We start from the raw sequence: 25,979 nt of genomic DNA on the forward strand, positions 1-25,979 counted from the left end.
GGTACAATGGCTCCGCCCATGGTGCACGTTGTATCCTCGCCGTGTAACACGACCTCTTGTCTTTCCCACTCGAACTTCACCATCTGATGTAGGGTGGAGGGCACCGCCTTGGCTGCATGAATCCATGGTCGTCCTAACAGCAGGTTGTAAGATACTGTGGCGTCTAACACCTGGAATTCCATGGTAAACAGGACTGGACCGATGGTCAATTCAAGTACAACATCCCCCACAGTGGCTGTTCCGTTTTCGTCGAACCCTCAGACACGGATACTGTTCTTGTGCATCCTTCCGTGGTCGATCTTTAGTTGATTCAGGGTAGATAGTGGGCAAATATTGGCACTTGAGCCGTTATCCACCAGTACTCGAGTTACCACCGAGTCTTCACATTTGACAGCTAGGTACAAAGCTTTATTATGCTCCGTACCTTCCATTGGCAGGTCATCATCTGAGAATATTACCCTGTTCACCTCGAAAATCTTGCTGGCAATGGTTTCCAGGTGGTTTACAGAAATCTCATTGGGTACATGAGCTTCGTTCAATATCTTCATCAAAGCCCGTCGATGCTCCTCAGAATGGATCAGTAATGACAGCAACGAGATCTGGGCCGGTGTTTTTCTCAGCTGTTCGACCACGGAGTAGTCCTGCACTTTCATCTTCCTCAGGAACTCCTCAGCCTCTTCTTCGGACATAGGTTTCTTGGTTGCAACTGGGTTGGTTCTTCTTAGCTCCACCAGAGCAAAATATCGACCTGATCGAGTCAGTCCTTGCGCTTCACAACTAACTTCTTCTACCTGTTTTCCTTTGTACATCACCACCGCCTTTTCATATTTCCAAGGCACAGTCTTGCTATCAATCATCGGCAGCTGGACTACAGGATTTACGGTGACCAGTTCTCTATATGCCCCCTTTAACACAACAGCAGGTGCGGGCGGAACCCCTGATATTACCAACTTGTTTGGCTCGGGTTTGCTTGTTATGGCGGACGGGCTCTTTCCCAATATCACTACTGGCTTGACGCTTTCTCCCTGTGACTGTACCTTCGTTCCCCCACTGGTTGAGACTTCCTTCGGGGCGGATTGGATCATCATCACTGTTTGTAAGGGTTTTTTCAACTCTCCTCCCTCATACACCAACTCAATCATGTGAGTCTCGTGGTGCGCTGGTAGTGGGTTTTGGTTGATGTTAGGAGCTTCCGGTGCCTGGACCTCGATCTTATTGGTGTCGATAAGATCCTGTATGGCATGCCTTAACTTCCAACACTTCTCGGTGTCATGCCCGAGCATCCCTGAGCAGTATTCACAACTTATTGATCGATCCAAATTCTGAGGTGGGGGATTTGGTTCTCGAGTCTGGACAGGACTAACCAAACCCAATTGCCTCAGCTTGTGGAACAAAGCGGTGTAGGTTTCTCCCAACTCCGTGAAAGTTCTCTGCTTCCGCAACCTGTCATTCCTAGCATCTGGATTTCCCCGGAAGCCTGCCCCTGAAGGGTTTCTATACGCCCTCGGTGGAGGATAGGTGTTTTGTGGTGGCGTATATATGTTCTGGGGAACCGGCGCACGCCATTGCGGGCGAACCGAAGGCTGAGTGTATACTTGGGCCTGGTGTACGAAACAATGTGGTTCTCGAGGTGGATAGAAATTTTGTGGTGGGTTGTATGGGTAGTTTGACCTGTGAGGACTGGGTTGGTTGTAGTGTGGCCTGCCAGCCCTGGACCAACTGCCTGCCTCGATCGTGGCAACCTCTTCTTTCTTTCTTCTCAGCGCACCTCCCGTGCCGCTCTGAATAGCCTGGGTCGTGGCCTTAAGTGCCGAATAGTTCAAGATTTTGTCAGACCTCAGACCCTCTTCTATCATGACCCCTATCTTGACCACCTCGTTGAAAGATTTTCCAACTGTTGTCACCAAGTGGCCAAAGTAGGTTGGATCCAATGTTTGTAAGAAATAGTCCACCATCTCTCCCTCTCTCATGGGAGGATCGACTCTAGCTGCTTGTTCTCTCCAGCGGAACCCGAACTCGCGAAAACTTTCCCCGGGTTTCTTCCCAGTTCTTAATAATGTGAGACGGTCAGGGACTATCTCGAGATTGTACTGGAAATGACCTGCAAAAGCCTGCGCCAGGTCATCCCAAGTATACCACCTACTGGAATCCTGCCTGGTATACCACTCCAGTGCAGATCCGCTCAGACTTTGGCCAAAATAAGCTATCAGCAGCTCATCCTTGCCGCATGCCCCTCTCATTTTGCTACAGAATCCCCGCAAATGTGCCGTGGGATCACTGTGTCCTTCATATAAATCAAACTTAGGCATCTTGAACCCAGCCGGGAGTTGGACGTCTGGGAAAGGGCACAGATCTTTGTATGCTACGCTGACTTGGTTGCCCAGCCCGTGCAAGTTCCTGAAGGACTGCTCCAGGCTTTTGAACTTTCTCAATACTTCATCCTGTTTAGGGGCCTTAGCCGGCTTCTCAATCTCTGCCGGCACTTCCAAATGTGGATTGTAAGCCTGTGGTTCGGGGGCATGAAACGTAGGCTCAGGGGGATAATATTGTGTATCGTGAGCCTGAAACAATGGCTCACTAGTCGTTCTTTGCAAAGGGGCTGATGTTGGTCCCACAAAAATGGGAATATTGGGTGTTGGGAGAGGTTGATGGGGTGGTGGAGCTTGGGAATCATGCGGGCTTCTTTCTTGATGATAAAGGGGATTTGGGCGGCTTGTGGAAGGGCCGGAGTGAGGGTATTCTGGCATGTGTCCCAGCGCTCTGACCTCTCTCTAGTTTCTCTCTCTTGTACAAAACTCTCTCCTTTGTAATATTTTGAATTTTGAAATAAAATCAAAAGGTCACTTGGCCATAAATCAGGTGGTCTCTGGTACTGTTCTACTCCTTCCCTCTTCTATATTTGTGGTACTGTTAGCCTAAATGATAGGCTAAACAGGTAAGTGTTAAACTTAGTATTCAAGGTTTTTTTACTAAGCATGTTTTTGTAACTATGAATTTACTGTATCACCTCGATGAGGTTATGGGTTAAGAACTGTATAGTCCAGGCAGTTACCTATCTCGACAGTAAACCTTGGTTAGGCCAACCTAACCGGTGGTGCTTGGACCCGTTTAGGCAGAGTGACCGTTGAAGGGTTGTGAGGAGCACCGTGGTTTAAGGTTCACCCAGAGGTTAGTAGCTAGCCAGGGTTGAAGTTCTTGTAATTCATTTCCTGAGCCTCATTCGGAAGCGATCCCATACCCCCTTGGTATCAGAGCCATACCAATATTTTAAGACAATATATGCAATATTTTATAAACTACTTGACAATTTTAAGACAATATATGCAATATTTTATAATAATAATCAACTAATTTAACATTTAATGATTCAAAGAACAAATTTTTTATATACATAAGGTATTAAAAATTCAAATTCTAGGGCTAGAGATATCGATAATCTTAAAGTAGAGTCATACTGAAATAAATCCGGCCAAAGAATCATTTAAATTTTAGAAAACTGATTAAAGTAAATTTTAAACTAATGATAATATCTTCACTTACATCATTATAAAGATAATCATTATTATAATATATATAAAGTTTTAGAAATTGAAATTTCAAAATAGAAATATTTTTTGAAAGATAAAATCATACCAAATAAGAGTTCAAATCGTAGTATAAGAGTCACGTCGTAATCAAAGAATCGTTTATATCGTGTCAACCTTTGTGCTTTGCCATAAATATGAGTTATTATTTCACTTTGTGGTTATTTTAGGTTCTAATGACACCTATGGGCATAGTGCAAAAATATATTATCGCTACGAGAATTGAGAAAATGTTAGTCTTTTTTCATGTAGTGTTTCTTAATTAATATATGACGATTATCTATAATTATTTAGAAGGTTTAAATGTTAAGGTTATTTACATGTGATTCAAATAACTCAGATATTTAACATGGCTACTGTCAAATATCAAAATGGAGTAAAAAAAAATTCACTAGCTAAAGAATTTTTTTTATTTTTAGATAACCAACTAAAATGAGTTTTGAATTAAGAATAATATTTTCAATTACATTATTATAAAAATAATTATTATTGAAAAATAATATTTTAGTAACTGAAATTTTAAGAAAGAAATATTTTTTAAGAGATATCAACACACCAAATAAGAGTTCAAGTAGTAGTAAAAGAGTTAAGTCTTATCCAAAGAGTCATTCATTGTCTCAACATTTGATTGTTTTGCCATAAATATGAGTTATTATTTTGCTTCCTGACTATTTTTAGGATCCAATGACACTGTCAAGAATGGTATCAAAAAAGAAAAATAGAAGAAATGGTTAATTTTTTTATGTAGTTAATATCCAATGATTATCTATATTTACTTGTAACGACCCGACCGGTCGTTTTGAGCTTTTGCACTTGGCTCGCCAGTTCTCGGGCATGACTTGCCCCATGTGATGTATTATGACTCATGTAAATCGTTGGTTTTGGTTTTCAAGGTAATCGACATGAAATTTGGAAGAACAGTTCTCAGTTTGAAGCTTGTAATTCGAAAGGTTTGACCAAGATTTGACTTATTTGTATATGATCTCGGATCAAATTTTTATGATTTTGTTAGCTCCATTAGGTGATTTGGGACTTAAAAGCGTGATCGGAATGCATTTTGGAGGTCCGTGGAAGGTTTAGGCATGAATTGGCGAAATTGAGATTTTAGCGTTTTCCAGTTGATAAATAAGATTTTGATATAGGGGCCGGAATGGAATTCCGAAAGTTCCAGCAGCTCCGTTATGTCATTTGGGATGTGTGTGCAAAATTTCAGGTCATTCGGACGTGGTTTGGTTGGGTTTTTGATCAAAAGCGAAATGCGGAAGATTTTAGAAAGTTTGGCTTGAATTCGATGTGTTTTGGGTGATTTGATATTGTTTGAGGTGTTTCGATGATCGGAACAAGTTTGAATAAGGTATTAGAATATGTTGGTGCTTTTGGTTGAGGTCCCGGGGGCCTCAAGGTGATTTCGGATGGTTGACGGAGAAGTTTAAATTTTGTTGCAGCTGCTGAATTTGCTGCTTCTGGTATTTTCGCACCTGCGGATTGGGAAGCGCAGGTGCAGCGCCACATAAGTGGAGTTTTAGTCACATAAGCGAAAAAGGGATTGAGGAGCAGGAACCACAAAAACGGCTATGTGGACCGCATCTGCGGAGTCGCAGATGCAGAAGTGTGATTGCAAATGCGTAATTTTGGCTGTTTTGCGGTCCGCAGGTGCGTGGATTGACCGCAGATGCAAGTCCTGGTGTCATAAGTGAAATCCACAGAAGCGGATGTTTTTCCGCAGAAGCGGAAGCGCAGATGCACTTATAGGATCGCAGGTGCGAAAGAGCTGGACAGAAGGTATAAAAGTGCCCCTTCACAATTTTCAGTCATTTGTTCACCATTATTGTGCGATTTTGGAGCTCCAAACTGTGATTTCATGAGGGGATCAAGTGTATCCACTGAGGTAATCTACTTGGGCTTTATACCTTGTGTTTATGGTGACTATATCATTGTTTAATCATGAAAATTTGGCGGAAAATAGAGGAAGAGTTGGGAATTTAGGGCTTGAAATTGGAGACTGAATTTTTAGAATTTGAGTGACCAGATGAGGTCGGATTTTGGTAAATTTGATATGTATGAACTCATGAGAGAATGGGGATTCCATTGATGTTAATTTTATCGAGTTTCAAGATGTGGGCCCAGGGGCCGGGTTTGAACAATTTCGGGATTTGGATGTAAATTGGATATTTTCGAGTGAGCTTCGTCCCCTTTGTTTAATGATTATGTACTGATTGTGGCTAGATTTGGAGCATCCGGAGGTCGATTTGTGCGGGCGAAGGCATCGCGGGCTAGAGATTGGACCGGATCGAGGTGAGTAATGATTGTAAATGATGTTCTGAGGGTTTGAAACCCCGGATTGCACATCGTAGTGCTATATTGAGGTGAGGCACATGCTTGATGACGAGCGTCGGGTCGTGCACTATTGGGAATTGTGACTTGGTCCGTCCCGATTAATGATTTTACCGCATATTTGACTGAAATCTATTTGCTATTATCATTATTTGGGTTGAATGCCACATTTGGGCTTCATGCCAACTATTTGAACCCTTCAGGGATTTTTATTGATATTTCCTCACTGTTTTGACTTTAAACTTGTACTCAGTCATGCTATATTCTACTATTTTCAAAACTCAGTCATGTTTACTATGCTTTAACACTTGAAATGATATTTTAAATTATATTTTGGGCTGAGCATCATGTTTTACTGTTGCCCGAGTGGCTTATGTGATTTTTGACTGAGTAAGGCCGAAGGCCTGTGTTGTGAGGATACTTTTGGGTCGGGCTGCACGCCGTAGCGGTGATACACTGATTTGATTTCGAGGCCGAGGGCCTGAGATATGTACGCCACGAGGTGACTTGTTGATACTGATATGAGGCCGAGAGCCTGTTTATGATGCCACGAGGTGACTTGATATTGCGCTTGGGCCGTAAGGGGCCCCTCCAGGAGTCTGCACCCCCCAGTGAACGTGGGTACCCATTGTGATGTGAGATATAGCCCGAGGGGCTGGTATTGTTCTGAGATATTGCCCGAGGGGCGGATTGGTTGACATTGTGCCCGAGGGGCGAACCTTGTGTGCTTATCTTTCTTATTTGCCTGTCATGTACCTGTTTAATTGTGTATTTGTGCCCGATGGGCGAATTTTCTGTGCTTACTTGCATTAATTGTTTTGCATTCATTTGCATAACTATTGAAAAGTCATTTTCAAAGGAGTTAAATTGAGCTAAGATGTTTTTAAGAGATTTTACAGCTTCATTGCTTTCTTACTGATTTTGTACTGCTTCTATACAGCATGTTGATGCACGTTTCGTGATTTCTTACCATTCAGACTTTAGTTATGATTATTACTCATTGATTTGGAGTATTCACTTTACTCCCTGCACCTTGTATGCAGATTCAGGTATTTCTGAACCCGGTAGTGGGTATTAGCTGATCGGAGACAGAGTCATCAGAGTTTAGCAAAGTAGCTGCCGGCGTTCGCAACACTACTTTTCTCCCTCCTTATTTCATTAATCCGTATTTTGCACATTTCAGACTTTTCAGTTGTATTTAGACCCTAGTAGATGCTCGTGACTTGTGACACCCCGGTATCGAGCTGTGTTTGGACTGTATTTCGTACATTATAAAATCTTTTGCTTAGTCTTTGGTTTAGTCACTCATGCTTAGACTGTTTATTAATGTTTAACTGTTTAAAAATTGAATTGGGACTAGTTGGCTGACCTTGTCTTCACGAGAGGCGCCATTACGGCCGGGTCCGGGTTTAGGGTCGTGACATTACTGAGAAAGTGTAAATTTTAAGATTACTAAAATACAATCCAAATAACTTAAATATTTGACATGATTAATGTCCGCGCATCCGCGCGGGTACTAATACTAGTAAGAGTAAAGAAAACAAACTCAAATTGTAGGACTATAGTGGGTAAAGCTTGAGAAAGCAAACTTTTAGTTGTTTTTTTGTTCATTCTTTTCATATAAAGAGGTAAATAAACTTTCAATTCCGAAAGAAATATATAAAAAAGTATAAATTTAGCAAATTATTTTCAGATTATTGTCTAGTGTTATTTCACTATTATCGACTTATTATTAGCTTACTAAGAACCGAAAAATTGAACCAAACCAATGACAACCAAACCGATGGTTTGTATTTAATTTGGTTTGGTTTTGATTTTAAAATTTTAAAAACCGATTAAATTGGTTTGGTTTTGGTTTTGATCAAAAACCGATCAAACCGAACCGTGAACACCCCTAATTGTACTTATGGTGCCATGGTTAGACTTATAGTCTGTTTGGCCAATTTTTTAGAAGAATAAAAAAATGTTTTAGATAGAAGCAGAAGCAGTTCTGGAGAAGAAGAAAAAAGTAGCTTTTCCCAAGAAGCACTTTTTTGAAAAATATTTTTGAGAAAAATACACTATAAGCATTTTTTTGAAGTTGGGTCAAACAGTAATTGCTGCTCAAAAGTACTTTTTATTTTAATTAGCTAAATACAAACTGTTTTTTACAAAAAAATTTTTTTTAAAAAAAACTTCTCAAAATAAGCTGATTTTTAAAGCTTGGCCAAACAGACTATTAAAGAGTTAGGAGGTGAAACGCGTGCATGCGCAACTAAAAGGCCGTTTGGCCATGAAAATTTGTTCCCTTTATTTCGAAAATTTTTCCTTTTTTTTTGAAAATCAGTGTTTGACCATAAAATTTCTAATTTTTACTTGAAGATGAATTTTGGAATTTTTCGAAAATTTGAAAAACTTTAAAAAGCTTTTTTTCATTATTTTCATTCAGATGACTCATAAAAATTCAAAAACAATCCAAAATAATATTCATGTCCAAACACAACTCTAATTTTTAAAACCATATTCACTTGAAAAATATTTCACTTTTTTTTTTCCGGATTTTTCCGCCCGCGAAATTGATGGCTGCTGTTATCTTGAAGAATGGTCGCCGTTACTCTGATACAAACAATTATTACTACTACTACACTATTACTACTCTTTGGCTGTTCTTTCATGTTCCCTCCAACCACTTACAAGCAACGTGTCAACTTCTCGATATTTCAATTTTCACATACTCCCTTCGCACATCCGATGGCGGCCTGTAATAGCTTTCGCTGTGCAATCATGGACTCTGTAAACCCTAAGCCTGCTTTCCTACTCCAGTCTGCTCATTTCTGGTAAGGTCCACCTCGTTTACCTTTCTCTCTCCGACAATGCTCTGTTCAATTTCTACCCAGAAATCCGGTTCCAACTGGCTCGACCGGCTCCGATCATCAAAAGGCTTTTCCTTTGCCGATCACCAGACTCCTGATGGATCCAATTCTATTTCTCCCCACGCCGAAACTCAGCTAAGAGGTAATAACAATAATAATGTCGGTTCAGAATCCAGCTCCGATCCAATTCGGTCCGTAAACGAACCTGCCCAAACTCCGGCAGCACCAGGTAACAGTGGAGACAACGAACAACTGTGCAATGTAGTTACAAATGTTCTCTCCGAGCTCTTTTGTATGGGAGAATCAACTAGTTTCCCTAAATTTAATTTCAAAAAGGGGTCACGCAAACAAACAAACCCTAGGTTTTGTGCTTCATCTGAAATTAACAATGCTGCGTCGCCGATGAGCGATGACAACAGTCGAGTGGAAATTAAGGAATCTCAGGTCAAGCTATTAGAACAAGGCAGTAATTTAAACGTAGCTGAAGAGGAGGACAAGTCCCACCCCAATCTGTTGGGATTTTCGCGGACCGAAGTTATGGTGATAGATACGAGCTGTGCGCCGTGGAAATTTGAGAAATTGCTTTATAGAAAGAAGAACGTGTGGAAGGTACGTGATAAGAAGAGTAAGGCGACGAGTGCGGGTAATAAGAAGAGGAAGAAAGCTGATGTGGTGAATGAGGATGTTGCTGGTGAGAAGAAACCGAAGGTTGTAAGCGGGAATGATGGTTGTGGATCATCTAAGGACGAAAAGGTGGGAGTATGCAAGTTTCCGGTCAATGAAGTAAGTTCAATTAAACCAATTTTGCTGCTAATGATCATGTTCTGTTATATGTTACTTGAGTAAATGTTACTTGGGTTTTACTCAGTAAGATGCTTTTTATGGAATGTGATCAAATACTAACATCTATCTATGGCGTGCGTCGTGTTTGTGGTGGAAGCTTTCTAATTATGTAGAGTTCTTGTTATTCTATGTTTTAGTATTGCAAGAATCAAGCTAAATCTTGCATATCTTCTCTGTTCTAGTATAGATGATTGCAGTAAATGCCCATGCAGAATGTATCTGCATATCAATTCAACTTATATTGCTTTGAGTGCCCAACTAGATGATGGCTATTGATATTCTCATACAACTTTTGGCCTACATTATGAGCACAGAAAGGAATTTGCTGTCTTCCTGTGACATATTTGATCATGGTTTTCACTTCTCACGTGCACTTTGAATTCGAAAGTAGATCACAATAGGATAATTATACTAAGCTAGCAAGTCCTGGGTTATTCTGTTACTTGCTTATCAACCTAAGTATTGAAAAGGGTTGTCTTGCCATCAGAATGTTATTTAATCATGTGTTAAAGTTTAGCATATGCTGGTGGTACTTTCTGATGACTGAGGCACACTACATTTCCTTTAAAAGAAGCCTTGATTTTGAGTGCCTAACCTGCTATTGATGTGTAACTGGATTAGCCTTTTCTAGTCCTTATATGGATTCTGGCTCTGTTGCAAGTGAGAGCTCTGATCATGTATCTTGTACTACTTGTTAGCCTTCAATTTCAAAATGACAATGGAGTTGTTATGCTGCTATTTCTAAGTCATGTGTATCATCCACCATACTTCATGTTTTTCTTCAAAAAGTTCCCCATACTAATGGGTTGGAGCTCTCTATCTTCTCATAAAAAAGGGTGTTGGAGCTCTCCTCTCTGATATTTATGGTAGCTTTTCTTGGTTTTCCTCCTCCCATATTGTAGGGTTGAAGATGTTCCTAGATATGTAGTCCACCAAATTCAAAAAATTTCTTTTTATGTCAGAAAACGGTACTGCACTTCTTTTCCTTTTGTGAACCACGCATAGTTATTTCTGACACTTTCTAATAATGACCATATTTGGTAATTACCGTCAAGTTTTCCTTCTTGAACTTGGAATTATTTCATTCTAATCTGTAGTCTGTTTCTTCAGCATCTGATGCATAGTTCAAGCTGTTTCATCCCGTTTGGACGTCTATTCTTTCTGTGAACAAACTCCATTATATCGGAAGATCTGAAGTTTTTTTTCTGGGTTGAAATATGCGATAGGGTAAGATGCACTAAGATGAAAAACATTGTGTAATTTGGCAATCAACAATGTTTTGGCGGCATTGCTGGGACTCGAGTGCCAAAGAATTTTGCTAACATTGAGAAAGAACAACCTAGGTTGTTTTAGATATATTTTTTATATTTGTTGACTTTTCTTTTCTTAATTCATTTTTTAAGAAACTAGATCTCATGAAATAAATGACAAACTAAAATAACGTGGCGTATAGTACTGTCCTTAAATATCAGTGATAGTGTGTGTGCACGACATTAGAATTTGGACTTTCTCGTTGATTATATATCCTATCATACCATACATCTAAATAGGTAACTTCAGCGCATGGGTTTATGATGAAACATTTTCATCTTTCTTTTTTGTTCCTGCTCATGGGTTTATGATGAAACATTTTCATCTTTCTTTTATGAAGATTTTTATGTTTTTAAATTCCTTCCTTATTTTAGTATGTAAAAGTAATTTCTTGTCATAAAAAAAGAGACATAGGTCTCCAATATGTTGTTATTAATATTGAAAGCAGGGAAAGTGGTACTGGTTTCAAATATAATAATTTAAGTTACCAAATTGCCGCTAAGCACCACTAGAGTATTCTACTTAATGCGTCATAGTGAGTTAGTCTTTTTTGGTTTAAACCCTTTAAGATCTAATCCTGACTCGAAAAATCAACGTGATGTTTCCATGTCCGTTACGAGATTTCATTCCTAAACCAAATTTATTGCATTGGAGTGCATTTTTCAAATAGACATTCTTAAATTTTTTTAAAAAAAATTAGGAAATCAACATTCTTTTACTAATCATACATGAATAAATGTGCAACTTGAGTGCAATAATAAAAAAGAAATAAGGATTTAGGTACTCTTGAAATAGAGAGCACCTGTCATATGCGAAGATCATATATTAAACATTTGACTAAGTAAAACGAGGGCAGTACCATAAGGCTTCTATGTCAACAAAATTCTAGAGGTTCATCCACCAAATATATGTATTTGACTTCTAAAAGTATGCATTACCACACCCAATATTGAGACCTACTACCCTATAACTATGTGTCATGCTATTTGCTGTTAATCTAAAAGTCCATCGAAAAACTTCGGATTGATACCAATATCACGACTTTAAGTAAATATATTGCATCATCACGCAGAACCATTTCCATAAAGTTAGGGAGGAATTTTCAGTATTTACTTAGCATATGATCAATTGGATTTACTCGATCCCACTTGTCCATACAAAATATTGCATATGCATCTGTTGCATACTTGAAAAGCTAGGAGAAACAAAAGACTTCTCAAGACAGTTTCTCTAACATTCCAGGTAATTGTGATGACGAGCTGAAATTCATTTAATTGTGTGTTTCAATGCAAAGCTCATTGTACATATTCCGTTACTTGCTAATACCATGTAGCTATGTCACATGAATCCAACTTTCTCTCAAATATCTTGAGCGAGCCATTGAATTATCCGTGTCCTCTCCCTATATAATTTTAAAGGTTGTATCAACTTTTCAATATCTTCTGCAGCAACCTTTGTAGCAATCACTGCATTTGGATAGAGAGTAAAAGTACTATAGGACTCTGCCAACCTATATGTGCTTTACAAGTGTTTGTTGGAAACTAGGAATTGAAATCCAACAAATATCTTTGGGAAGCTAAAACTTACATAATTCACATATTCTTTTAAATAATAGTTAGTATTCTCATATGCAAAACTCCGAGACTTCACTATTCAGAGTCATTACACCAAATTTAAGACTCAAATAACTATGTTGCTCTCATGCTTCTTCAGGAGTATCTACTAGCTTCACTTCTCGTCTACAAGCAACCCGAAGCACATAAAAAAGGGGTGCACTAACATTCCTTTAAGTTTATAAAAATGGTGCACTTTTAGTCCAAGTAAACTATTCTCTTCTATTTTGAACGGAGTCACTCTGCACTACAACAACAAACCCAACTTGATTCCATACATGGGGTCTGGGGAGAGTAGTGTCAAGTGTGTACGCAGCCTTACCTCTACCCTATAAAGGCAGTCACTCTTCCACTACAAAAGATCTAAACAAAAGAAGAGAAATCCCCGTCCCTTGAAAACACACCGGAATCAAAAAGCAGAAAAATGAAGCCATGTGATCCAGTGTTATAAATAGCGCTCGCTACAGCACTAAAGCGTGTAGCGATGCGATGCGAGGCAGTGTCGCCATTCCTGGTCTGTTGTGTTGCGATGAAGAAAAGCGAGCGCCTCTGCCTTTGTAGTGAGAGGCGCTGAGATGCGAGAAGCGATTCGAGGCGTCGCTATTTGAATATAACGCAAGAAAAGGCATCTGTTTATTACTAAAAGTCTAAAACAACAAATTAGGGCTTGGGTTAAAACACTTCTCACGATACGAGCTGCAACCTTCTTCTCCAGTTCTCCTTCAACAAAATTAGGGCTTGGGTTCACATCTTCTTCTTCTTCCATCGTCAGCTATCAGCGACCCCTTCTTCACCAAGTATGTTTCTTTCTTTTCTTTTCTTCTTCTCCTTTCTTCTTCTACTTTCTCTCGACCACCATTGCTGGTTTTCTTTTTTCTTTTTCTTCTTCTTTCTTCAGTGATCGCTGTTTTTCTTCTCTTTCAGCCCAACTCTGTTTTTCTTTCTTCCATCATCTCTTTCAGCTCTGTTTTTCTTCTTCTTTCTTTGCTCTGTTTTTGGGTTCTTTGCTCTGTTTCTTCCATCATCTCTTTCAGCTCTGTTTTTTCAGAGCAGAGGCTGTATTTTTTTTTGATGCTCTGTTTTTCAGTGAGTCTATGACTATCTAATGAGTCTTTAGTTTTTGAATGATATATTTATTAATATATTATTGTTATTGAGTTTTTAGTTAGATGTATATAATATTTTATGTTTTCGTATAAACTGTCGCTTCACATCAAAAAAGCGAGCGCTTCGCTGCACGCCTCTCGCCTCAGTGAAGCGGGCCCTCGTCGCTATTTGTCGCCGCACGCTATCTAAAACACTGATGTGATCAAGAAAATAGCCTATGAAGAAGAATAAGCTCCATCAATAAGGTAATTTTAAGCCAGAGAGAAGATCTTCAAGAACAAGTGCACATAGGGGCTGCACCGTCAAAAAAGGCGTTGGTCACAAACAAGGACCTAATTTAGCCGGGGCCGTTGGAATAGAATATAGTAAAAGTTCAGGTTACTTTTACTCTGCTGCAAATAAGAAAATGGGCATAATTCTAGAAAAGAAGTTATATGAGTGCTCAACCTTTAAGTATATTCCTGGAACAAAAATGGTTTTGCCCTGGGTTAAAGAAGCCAAAGGAGCGTGCTGATAAAATAACTTATCTCAAGGAACCAACTCATGAAGATTTCCTTGGTACAAACACCAAAAATACACCCCATACTAGCACCAATCCAGAAAAATACGAGCATTGTAGAAAGCTTGTGAAAACTAGACATGATTAGCTTAGAATTCTCAGTTTATTTGTGTTTCGGGTTGGTTGTTGACGAGAAGTGAAATAGCATATGCTCCTAAAGAAACACAAGAGCAACTTAGTTATTTGAGTCTTAAATTCGGTGTAATGGTTTTGTTCTGGTGAAGTCTTGGGGTTCATCTGAGAATACTATTATTTGAAAGAAAATGTACTGAAAGCTTCAGTTTTTCAAAGATATTTATTGGATGTCGATTCCTACTAACACTTGTAGAGCATAACTAGGTTGGCAGAGTCCTCTCGGAGTTTTTCACATTCTATCCAAATGCAGTGGTTTATAGAGGATATTGAAAAGTTGATACAACTTTTACGATTATATACGAAAATAATACAAATAATTTAGCGACTCTCTCAAGAATACTTGGGAGAAAGTTGTACTCATGTGACAGACTACATTGTATTGGCAAACAAGAGAACATGTACAACGAGATTTGCACTGAAACATACAATTAAATAGATTTGAGCCCGTCATCACAATTACTTTGAATGTCAGAGAAACTAACTTGATAAGTTTTTTTACTTCTATTAACTTTCCAAGTATGTAGTTGATGCATATGCAATAATTTGTACGGATAAGTGAGATTGAGTAAATCCAGCTGATCATATGCTAAATAAATTCTAAAAATTCCTCCATGAACTTTATGAAAATGACTCTACCCATGGGTGCAATATATTTACTTGAAATCCTAAGATTGACATAATTTTGAGGTTATTTCATGACTTTTAAGTTAATAACAAATAACCCGATATATAGTTACAGGGAAGTAGGTATCAATAGTGGGTGTTATTATGTGTTAGAAATATGCTTTAGAAGCTGCTCTCAGTAAAATTATTTTACTGTTTTAGCTTAAGAGTTATTTACTACTGTAATTTAGTTTGAATTTGAAATAATTTTGAACTAGTCTCTAGGAGTTTGTTATTTTCAGCAGATTTTGTGCTGATATTTAGGTCTTTTAAGTTAGTATTTCCCTTATAAATTGTAGTCCAAATGCAGTAAAATAATATAGAATTTTCAGCTTCAGTTCCTTTTACTTCTATTCCAGTATACTCTTTTTATTTTCCTGTCATCTTCCCCGTTATTTCCCTTAGTTTCTTTTATCAAGAGCCAACATTATGCATATTTTAGGGGCCAGTTACATATTTTTGGTGGATGAATCTTCGGAATATTTTTTGGTATAGAAACCTTATGGTACTGCCTCATTTTATTTAGCCGATTGTTTAATATATCATCTCAGGTGCTCCCTTTATTTCAAGAGTATTTAAATCCTTGTTTCCTTTTTAGTAATATTGTTTTGCATGCTCTTTTTCTTATTCGATTCAAGTTGCAAATTTATTCATACAATAATTAATAAAATATGTTGATTTCCTTATCAGCTGATATGAAAGTTATACTCTGATACAATCGTTTTGGTTTGAGAATGAAATTTTGTAACAGCACATAAAAACATTACATTAATTTTTCGAGTCAGGATTATGTCTTAACAAGTTTATATCAAAGTAGATTGACTCATCACGATGCATTAAATTAAATATTCTAGTAGTACTTAACGGTAATTTGGTAACTTAGATATTAACTATATCTAGATTATATATGAAAGAACAACTTTCATATATGCACCACTGCCACCTTCCGTATTGTCAACATTGATAATAATATAGTCAAACTGGAGACCTAATATCTCTCTTTTTATGACAATAAAACAAAAAAGGAAGGAATTTAAAAATCTTTATAAAATTAAAATTAAGAGAAGTTCTATTAATGCAAAAATAAGAGAACAAAAACTATACGAGCATGAATAAAAAGAAAAACATAAGATGAAGATGCCTCGTGGTAAATTCATGCGTTTGAGCTTGAACTTACTTATTTAGAGCTATGACGTGATGGGATATATAATCAATAAGAAAGTCCAAATTCTGATACAGTGAACAACTTTCATCGATATTTGAAGAACTATACAATACAACACGTCATTTTAGTTTGTTGTTTATTTGACAAGATCTAGTTATCTCTTTAATTACAAATCACATGTTGAAAGATCAAATAAGAAAAGACAAGTCAACAAAGGAAAACACAAATATCTGAAACAACCTAGGTTGTTCTTTCTTAATGCCGCCGAAACATTGTTGATTACCAAAATACCATATCTTTTTCTGGAGTTTTTTTTTCCGGATGACCAAACTCCACTGTCAAATTGTTGTCAAATTGATGGAATCTGGTTTCTAAGATGCTCTGCTAGAAATTTGTGGGATCCTTTCTTTAATTCTCATTGAAATGGCTGGAGGTATCTTATTTCACAGTTCCTACATCCTTCCTATATTTATGCAGATGTTAAGTTTAGTAAGAACACTGCGGGTCTCAAGTTGTGATTTCACTTTTTCCCGAGATATATTTGCTTAGTATTACTCCTACTTTTCAACCCAATCTTTTCAATGTTTACTTGCATAGTGGAAGTTATATACATACATAAAATACAACAGACAGAATTTCATGTTTATGTGTCTACATAAAATAATATAAGTAAACGTCTATTCTAATTTGTTAATTTTTTGAATTTCACATGCATGAAGGAATCAGAATCCAATAGATCTTTTCTGTGCATTTAAGTGGAGAAGGGTTGATTAACTGTAGATATTAGGCAATCTTGCTGGACCTGGTACCTAGTGCTTTTCGGTAGCTGGTTTGGTTCTTAACGTAAGAATATTATTTCAATCACTTTTTAAGTTGTCTTGACTTGTACTGTCTTATGCAGGAGCTTTGGTTTAATGATAAATTGGAAGAAACTTGTAGAAGGACATCTGATTCTGTTGGCCAGCCTTCCAAAAAGAAACAAGGGAACTTGTAAGAATTGCTCAAGTTTTAATTTCTATCTTCCTTCTTGCTTTTTTGAGTGTGTGACCCAAACTTGAGGTCTGATAAATTGCATTTTCTGGGTTTCACAGAAAATTAAAGAAGGCATCTTCGTCAGTTGTTCTAATTAAGAGCATCCCAACAAGTAAGAAAAATGGAACAGGCATTGCTAAGAATAGTCTGAAGCCATCTCATCGACATTACCAGGCTCAATAATCAACTAAACACACTTGTGTCACTGTAAATTTATTTGTACCTTGCTATCTGGAGTAATGTAGCATGACTTCCAGAAACAAATACTCCACTATATAATGTGCAGAATGGAGCAGGAACAATTATATGAGTACCAGTGCGCAGAGAAATTGAACAATTCTTTATAGCAATTCTTTATTTGATGTAACACCTTGTTCTGCTTATTAGGATGCAACCATTCTAGCTATCATGTAAATTGCTTCGTTGCTCAAGTCGAATTATTTCAGTGTATTTTCTAAAAAATATCATTTTTTCCTGGAGATGGGAAGCTGCTGATAAGTGCTACTATTAAATATTTGCAATTCTGCCAGATGAATATGTTTTAGGACGAATCCAGTTAAGTGCCAGCCGAAGCTTCCCCTTTTTTGCTATGTACCAGGTTTCTTGTTCTACAATTTCTCCCTGCTTTAGAAAATATTAAATAATTAATAACCTATTTCGTGCGACGAAAAAGCTTGGGGATAAAATGGTGGAAAACCACACTTTGGTCCCGGGAGGTTGGTTTATGGCAATTTTCATAAAAGATCGGTAAAGAAAAAACACAGAAGAGCCGTAAATAAAACACAGGAGCTTTTATAGTGTCATTTTCGATTCAAATTAAAATTTACCATAGGAGATCATATCCTCCTTTTCTTTGTTCTGATTTTACTAAAAATAAATTAAGTTAATTATATTCTTATATGTTTTTCTTTTTCTTTGTTGGTCCTCCTTGTTTTAACTTTAGTAGATTAAGTTAATATTTGGGTCATACTCTAGGAAATATTACTCAGTATTTCTCGAGTTCGTTTACATAACTCACTATCTTATAGACAATTTTTTTTTTTATGTCAATATATACTTTATTGGATGTCCCCAAACGTGTAAAATTGTTTGAAATTAACAGACTTTGGCGCGCCAGTATATACGCCCCATGATAAGAAAAAAGTATTTTTTAACCCGTTTCTAGTTGGAGACTGACACTTTAGGAGCCACAGCGTAATCCTCTTTCTATGTGGGCTATAGCTTGAACTAACATTCATCTTCTACCTTATCGCCAAGCAACAGTTTCAGTGTTGCTTCCTCTGCCATGTCGACACCAACCAAATCTTTCCCACTTTCACCTTCTCCTTCCTGCTTCTCTCGGGCTTTATCTCCCCCTATACGAACTCTCTTTCCTTCAGCTTTGCTCCCTTCTCAGAAGCTCACATTTGCCGCTAACACTTCACAGAAACAAGATAAACTACCTTTACACTTTTTGGGTCCTGAAGATTCCAGGATTTTACTGCTCAAATGCAACGCCCTCGTCGTCAACGACAGCTCTACCAATTCTTTTGTTGATTCGGGTGAGTTTCTCTCTCTCTCAGTTCAATTTTCAAACACCTCATGTGCAATGTTCATTTCTTTAACTGCGGGTGATACTCTATTTTTCTCAGGGGTGATGCTATATTCTCTCTTTCAAGAAATTGGGTTCAATGAGAGAGATACTGAAGCCCTTTTGGACGCCCACCCTGTAGTCAAACTCAGGCCCTTCCAATCCATACGTACACGAATTCATTCATTGCAGTCCCTTGGTGTCAGCGGCCTTGCTCTTTCACGATTGATCGTGAAAAGACCGGATGTTTTAACAGCTCAGGAAATCGATGCCTTCGTTTGTTTTCTTCTCAATGATGAACTGGAATTGGCGGGAAAGATCAAACCTTCACAAATTGAACATCTTTTTAACTCAACAGAACCGAGGTTTCTTGCAGGATTTGAAGCAAAGGTTAGATTGTTACTCCAACTTGGGATGCCCCAAGAAAAGATTGTTCACGTTCTCAACAATGCCAACTTAACCAAGGCTTTTTGTCTCAAATCATTTGAAGATGTAGAAAGATTGCTCACTTTCTTGAACCGTTTTGGTGGTGTTGATTTGATTCTTCGCCGTCCAGCGCTTCTCAACTATGACCTTGACGCGCAGTTGATTCCCAGGATAGGGTTCCTATTCGAGCTGAGTGGAGGTGATGAGGCTGGAACTGCAACCGTTTTGCGTAAGTTGCCATTTGTTGTAGCATACAGTGTTGACCACTTAAAAGATCATGTAGAGTTCTTCAAATCATTCGCTGGATTAAGTGAGGAGGAGATTTTTCGAATTGTTCTAGTTTATCCCAATATGTTTAGCGCCAGCAGGAAAAGGAAATTGCATCCTCGAATTGATTTTCTTAAGCAATGTGGGTTGAGTTCACATGATATATTCAGGTTCTTAATAAAAGCCCCTTTGTTTCTAAGTCTGTCATTTGAGGGCAATCTTGCTTACAAGCTGGTCTTTTTGGTGAAGATTGGATATAAGAATAATACCAAGGAATTGGCAATGGCAATGGGAGCTGTTACCAGGACTAGCTGCAAAAATATGCAAGAGCTTATTGGGGTATTTTTGAACTACGGCTTGACTTTTGATGACATTCTGGAGATGAGCATGAAGCATCCGCAGGTATTACAGTACAATCATGAGTCATTGGAGGAGAAGTTGGACTACTTGGTTGAGGAGATGGGTCGTGAAGTTGGGGAACTATTGGCTTTTCCTGCATTTCTTGGGTACAAGCTTGACGGAAGGATTAAACACAGGTACGAGGAGAAGAAAAAAATCTTAGGTGAAGGCATGTCGCTCAATAAACTCCTGAGTGTATCTGCAGCAAGATTCTCAACAAAAAGCAAGAGGAAGCAACGAGTTCCTGCCATTAATCGCCTCAATGAGAGTGATGACTGATTGGAATGAGTTATGGTACATATTTGTTGTCCTAATCATGTGAAAACCTGTATTAAATGTTAAACCCAAGGGTTTGATGGTTCCGCTAGATCAATTCAGTTTTGAGGATTCCCGGTTTTGCTTCCTTTGCCTGAGTGCCGAATGTGCCTGTGGACATTTGCAGGGGAATGGAAGAACTTATGGACAACACCGTCTTTCAATTGCTGAGCACTGAATGATGGGGTAGTGATGTTCTACATGGCTGAGTGAGGACACGATTTTAACTTTTAGGTTGTCTTTCTATAATAGATAGGTGACCGTCCTTGCGTTATTGGTGAACTCAGTGCTGTTTATGAACTAGTGATCATACTTTAGTGCAAGTGTTCAATACAACTTTGTATCACAACTGAAAATTGACAGCAGACTGAAACTGCTGTTTCTGTTGAAGATGTACAACAGAGCTGCTGAAAAGCTAATGCACTTTGATATCGACACTCTTTAAATGTAAATCAGTAATATATATTGCAAATTTCTGAACTATCTGATGCCTATTTCCTCTTATATATTGGTGCATATGTGCGTTTTGAATACAAATTATACAGTTATACTAGGAAAATAAGGACGTAATGGTTGTTGTTTTGAATTTTGTCTTCATTTAGGTGTCTTTGTTTTCTGTGATTTGATCCATGAAAATTGAGTTGGTTCCCTGAGTCCTACTGTTCTTTCGGATTTTGAACTGATGCATAAGATTCGATAATGCCTTAACTATATAGATCATATTCTTTTGTTGGAGACACAATAACTTTGTGGATTTGTTGCAGAATTGCTGTGGCTATAAACCATGGATTCATATCTGATTCTCATCAAATGGGCTTATCTCAAGTTTGTCAGAAACATCATATTACTGTAGCCCTTAAGGTGGGTTTTCCTCTCTTTTTTGTTTGGGTCTACTTTAATGTTGGCACTTGGATTTTCAGCGTTCATATAAAGTTCGAGACTCATTTCTCGTCAATGAAGTCTTACCCTCTGGGCCTCTCCAGAGTCATATATTTTGATGTCCATATCTGAGATTTCATTGAAGATGTTCAGTAAATTCATTTCCACCAAAAGTTGCTTCTGTTTCTGAAGTCATTTACGAAGTTGACTTATATGTCATTTCAATTTCTTTTGCGACATGTTGAACACATATTGACATCTGTGCTGTGCATTGTTCAGTGTCTTCTTTATTAGCACCTTCTTTTAAATATTAATCTGGTCAAAGAAAACCAGCTGTAAGAATTGTGGCAGTGCATGAAACCAGTTTTTTAACGTTGTATATGAAGACCTGACTAGTCTTGGTATTTCTTTTGAAGTAATTCTACTCAGCTGATTTCTGTTTCTTCAACTTGATTAACTTCCACAACACATATAAACTTCGTTGCTCTATTTGGATGGCCCTCTGTGCCTGAATTGAAAATGGTAAAACTATTAGAGCATCCTAGAACGACAGCAACAGTTAGAAGTCTTGCTATTAACTTTTGTATGTACTAACTGCTTGCTTCTGGAATACCTTGGTTATGAGTTGCATCAACTAAGTTAAGCGAGTACAGTAGAGAGTCATTTCGTAAAGAGCAAGTGTGAAAGGAATTATGCACTTCTTTTGTGTCTATGACCGTCTATTCAGCAGTGAAATTGAGGATTCTGTCAGTCTGAAAATTTAGTTTATCTGTAATTCTATTTAGTCCGTGTTGACTTCTAACTAATTATAAAGATTAAAGGAAACACTGCAGAAGTTTTATTGGTGATTTCTTAAACGCTCAAACGACCAATTTCTGGATGAACATGAAGTTGGGATATTTTCCCTTTCTATAAAGCCATCCTGCACATCCTTCCTTTTCCCTTGAATAAATGAATCAGCAGTTCAGCTGAAGCTTTCATTAATTTAAAAATTATATAGAATTAGCTGCCGCTGGGACAACCTTTTTAGTTTTCATGACTAAGTCACTCAGTCTTGTTGGCTGTACCATTCTTTTAGATCTCTTCTTTTTTTTGGATAATATTGGTGTCAGGGACACTTTACACACACCTCGACTATTCCACAGTATACTTGCATCCTTTTGTTAGTACATGTATCGGGTAGCTCTATCCATTAAGGCTTAGACAGATGGGAAGAGTCATATAGTTCTTTTTTCTGGTCTCCCATGGTTCCAATGGCCACACCTTCAGTTAAATGGCTTTCAGATCCTTGTATAGGTTGAATTATAATAAATTTCTGATTCTTCCCATAATTTGGTCTCAACCCTCCAGTAAGATGTGCAAAACTTCTGCTTTCTTAAACTTATAACTGTGTATTTTCAGTTTCACAACATCTTTTCCTCCTCCATTCCTGATGTTTTATACTGCCCGGTTTTTTTTCGAAGACTGGCCCTTTCATCTGTTTTGGTCTTTTAATTGGATAGCATCCTTTTCAAAACAAGGACTGTAGAATTTGTGACATAAATTCCCAAGGCTTAACTTTATGAGAATGATATATTTGACTCTGTATGTAGGCATAGTCATGTTACATACAGTTTTAGATGGCTCTGGACTGAAGGCTCCCATATACAGTTTTATAATGTGAATATGAAGGTGGTAGCTCCAGTGACTTGTTCCCACTGAATCTTATGGAGCTGTTGATACTCACAATTGATATGGTAAAAGGGTAACAATGAATGAAAATTAAAGTTCAACATTTTTGCTGTTCTTGTATGTGTATTCTGCAAAGCCCCTTTCTTGCCACAGTATACTTGAGAGTGGATATACACACTTGTGTGTTTCCATTTTAGCTAGCTGCTTGAAGCTTCTGGTTTGCATACCTCTGTTCTTTTTCTTAATATCCATATCATATAGTTTTAGAGTCAGTATTGGGGTTATAGGTGTATAAATATGAAGCAAGACCTACCTCCCATCCCAACAATAATTGAAGAGAGGTATATGCCCATCCGGTGGGTTGTTCCTTTATCTGTCTTTTCATTCCCGTGCCTGCACTGTGTCAGAAAATCTTCGTCTTGGATCTCTCTTCGCAATGCATTTTAAGGGCTAAGACTTTCTCTCGATATCTTTTTTTTTTTTTTAAAAAAAAATGTCACTCTGCATGGGCTTTATAAGGAGTATGTGGAAGTAAGAAATTCAACTTTGGTTGGAGTTGGAGGATCCATAGGGAACGTTGGACATGTTTTAAGAGAGCTGGGAATCCAATATAGGAGAAATGGACAATCGATGCAATGAGCCACCCAGTCTAGAGCAATTCAAAATTTTTGTGTAGCCCAAAGAATTTGGAATGAGCTCCATCTATCAGTATCAGGTAAACTTTGTTACTAGTACTCGTGTTCAAAATATATAACTGGAAATGTTGGTCAAGCAAAATTTTATGAAGTGTTTACCCAATTAACTGGCTCAAGAGACGGAAATTGCTTTGTACTGATATAGGTAAATGAGTGTATATTACTTTTTGTAGATTTAAGTAATGAAAATAGTCCAAAGTAAAAAGAGAGCAATCCAAGGTAATGATATATGAGCGTGTACTACTTTCTATGGATATAAATAATAATTGTCTCCTATAATACGTCTTCTGGACATAAGTAATATATAATAATAATTCATTATGAAAACAAAGGGGTTATGGGGGTTTAAGATTCGAATCAGCAGAGTGTTAAGTGTGCTGGAAGAAGAAGCAGACTGAAGAAGTCGCTGACATACATTCATGGGATGTTTCGCTTCATTCGAGGGGTCACCAGACCCTGTTAACCTCGATAGAAGTTCCTATATATATATATATATATTGTATATGTATTGGTTTCATGTTCCTGCCACCTTCACCTTCTGGGTTCGCCTCTGCCTCTGCATGATCTCATTGGTACCCACCACCAGTTTGCCATACTAAATTCCTGGCTCATGTCTATGGGCCTGGTGCAGAGCAGACGCACAAGATGCCAGTTCATGTTCCTTGAATAATTCAGAATTGGTTACCATTTTAGAAAATAGAATAAAGTATCCTATGAATTGAGTTGAAGTCAGTAATTATCTTAGAACAAGTAATAACCTTCATTGATATGGTATGGATATGGAATGACTTTTCAATTTTTCAAGTATCAAGTACAAAGAAGGTCACTCAAATTATAATATAATTGCAGTGAAATCGCTAAATTTATTTTTCTAACCATAAAGTTACTCAATTTTTACTTTATTTCCTAAAATATCATTCATGTTAGAATATGCTGAAGTTGGTCGAAAATTACCCAATTTCATTTAAAGATAATACCATTTTGACCTATCATTCTTTCTATGGGTACTTTCTGTATTTGCTATCAATACGCAAAGACTTCTCATGCACGATTCTCGGAAGTTTACTTGCACAAGTAATATGTCAAACTTTAGGTAAAACTTCAAACACAAATTTTTGCAACTTATATTGGATTCCGAAGTGACTAAACTTACAAAAATTTATAAACTTAGGCTCCGGCTTAAATGGTGGTTCCAAATCGAATAGAAGAATTAACCCAAATAATTGTCTATCCAATCACTTAAGCTAAAAGTAGTTGGTGAATGCACAATATATATAAATTTAATATATAATCTATGTATACCGACTAGGAAAAGTAAATAATGGTAAGTAAATAGTCAACCCGGCTGGTTATCCTCGATTGACTATATCTGCACTTCCCCGAATTTCTTGCGTAATATTTTTTGAATGGTTGTGAAGAAAGGGAGTTATGGTGTTTGTGTGTTTTATGCTTAAACTTAATGTTGGTGGTGATGGTTGCTATGCAGTGGCTTTACCAAAAAATAATACTGTGTATATGTATAAATTACGATTAAAACAACGTAAATTTTATATAAATATTTTATTTGAACCCACTTGATAACTACTATTTTACGACTAAAGTTATGTACTATTAAGATTGAACCCGCTTGCATATAATTCTGGACCCGCCACTATTATTACGACATTAGTTGTGACAAGTGGTGGCAATGATGATTTAGTGGCGGAAAAAACTTTAATGGAGGAGATGGAGTCAGGAAAGATGAGAGATTAGTTGGGGAGGGGGTCCTTGGGAAGTAGAGTAAGGTGATTTTCAGCCGCAAAAATTAGGGAAAAATGCACGGTTAGCCATTAATAATACATGTATTTACTTTTAAACCACTATTTAAAATGTATTTAGTCTTTAGCCACTACTTTAATAAACTTTAACTGTCCGGACGAAAATACCCTTCTGCTCATGTCCTTAACTTTTGAACTTAACTTCAGGACTACATGTCCTTAACTTTTGAACTTGGAACTCTAAGTTCAGGACTTCAGGACTACATGTCCTTAACTTTTGAACTTGTAACTGTAAGTTCAGGACCAAGTGTCCTTAACTTTTGAGCTTGTTAGTCTAAGTTCAAGACCTATTGTCCTTAACTTTTGGGCTTCTTAGCCTAAGTTCAGGACCTATTGTCCTTAACTTTTAAACTTGTTAGTCTAAGTTCAGGACTTCAGGACCTATTGTCCTTAGTTTTTGAACTTGTAACTGTAAGTTCAGGACCTATTGTCCTTAACTTTTGGGCTTCTTAGCCTAAGTTTAGGACCTATTGTCCTTAACTTTGAGCTTGTTATTCGAAGTTCAGGACTTCACGACCTATTGTCCTTAACTTTTGAACTTAACTTCAGGACTACATGTCCTTAACTTTTGAACTTGAAACTCTAAGCTCAGGACTTCAGGACTACATGCCATTTCACAAGAATAACAACGAAAAAAATTAGGAGCTTTTGCAGGTCTATTATACTGTTGCTAAGCTTGTTATCCACTTCAGTGTGTATTTGAGTATCATCATTGTGTTGGCTTAAATTTTGAGCTCCGATG

At 37.6% G+C, this 25,979-nt stretch overlaps 2 protein-coding genes across 4 annotated transcripts; both read left to right on the forward strand.

Annotated features, from left to right (window-relative positions):
* The first annotated feature begins 8,558 nt into the window (after nt 1–8,558).
* On the forward strand, nt 8,559–17,677 carry LOC104213904 (uncharacterized). The gene is made up of 3 exons (XM_009763461.2): nt 8,559–9,553; nt 17,068–17,156; nt 17,258–17,677. Exons 1-3 carry the CDS (start codon nt 8,771–8,773, stop codon nt 17,379–17,381), a joined length of 996 nt encoding a protein of 331 aa, XP_009761763.1. The 5' UTR covers nt 8,559–8,770; the 3' UTR covers nt 17,382–17,677.
* Nucleotides 17,678–18,339: 662 nt separating this feature from the next.
* LOC104213905 (transcription termination factor MTERF8, chloroplastic) lies at nt 18,340–21,235 on the forward strand. Of its 3 annotated transcripts, XR_011406211.1 has the most exons (4): nt 18,340–18,739; nt 18,830–20,154; nt 20,303–20,622; nt 20,940–21,235. XR_011406211.1 is itself a non-coding variant. In XM_009763462.2 (2 exons), exons 1-2 carry the CDS (start codon nt 18,484–18,486, stop codon nt 20,137–20,139), a joined length of 1,566 nt encoding a protein of 521 aa, XP_009761764.1. In that variant the 5' UTR covers nt 18,341–18,483; the 3' UTR covers nt 20,140–20,761. The 3 variants fall into 3 exon arrangements, 1 of the variants encoding a protein (XP_009761764.1); XR_707773.2 differs by having other exon boundaries at nt 18,341–18,739; nt 18,830–20,384; XM_009763462.2 differs by lacking the exon at nt 20,940–21,235 and having other exon boundaries at nt 18,341–18,739; nt 18,830–20,761.
* Nucleotides 21,236–25,979: the final 4,744 nt, after the last annotated feature.

This window comes from Nicotiana sylvestris, chromosome 3 (genome assembly GCF_000393655.2).
Source record: "Nicotiana sylvestris chromosome 3, ASM39365v2, whole genome shotgun sequence".
Taxonomy (NCBI): Eukaryota; Viridiplantae; Streptophyta; class Magnoliopsida; order Solanales; family Solanaceae; genus Nicotiana; species Nicotiana sylvestris.

Bases quoted from the DNA above. Each gene is read 5' to 3' on its own strand.
- LOC104213905 (XM_009763462.2), top strand. From the start codon at position 18,484: ATGTCGACACCAACCAAATCTTTCCCACTTTCACCTTCTCCTTCCTGC. The intron at 18,740-18,829 runs GTGAGTTTCTCT...TATTTTTCTCAG, and splicing joins CAATTCTTTTGTTGATTCGG to GGGTGATGCTATATTCTCTC.
- LOC104213904 (XM_009763461.2), top strand. From the start codon at position 8,771: ATGCTCTGTTCAATTTCTACCCAGAAATCCGGTTCCAACTGGCTCGAC. The intron at 9,554-17,067 runs GTAAGTTCAATT...TGTCTTATGCAG, and splicing joins GCAAGTTTCCGGTCAATGAA to GAGCTTTGGTTTAATGATAA. The intron at 17,157-17,257 runs GTAAGAATTGCT...TGGGTTTCACAG, and splicing joins AAAAAGAAACAAGGGAACTT to AAAATTAAAGAAGGCATCTT.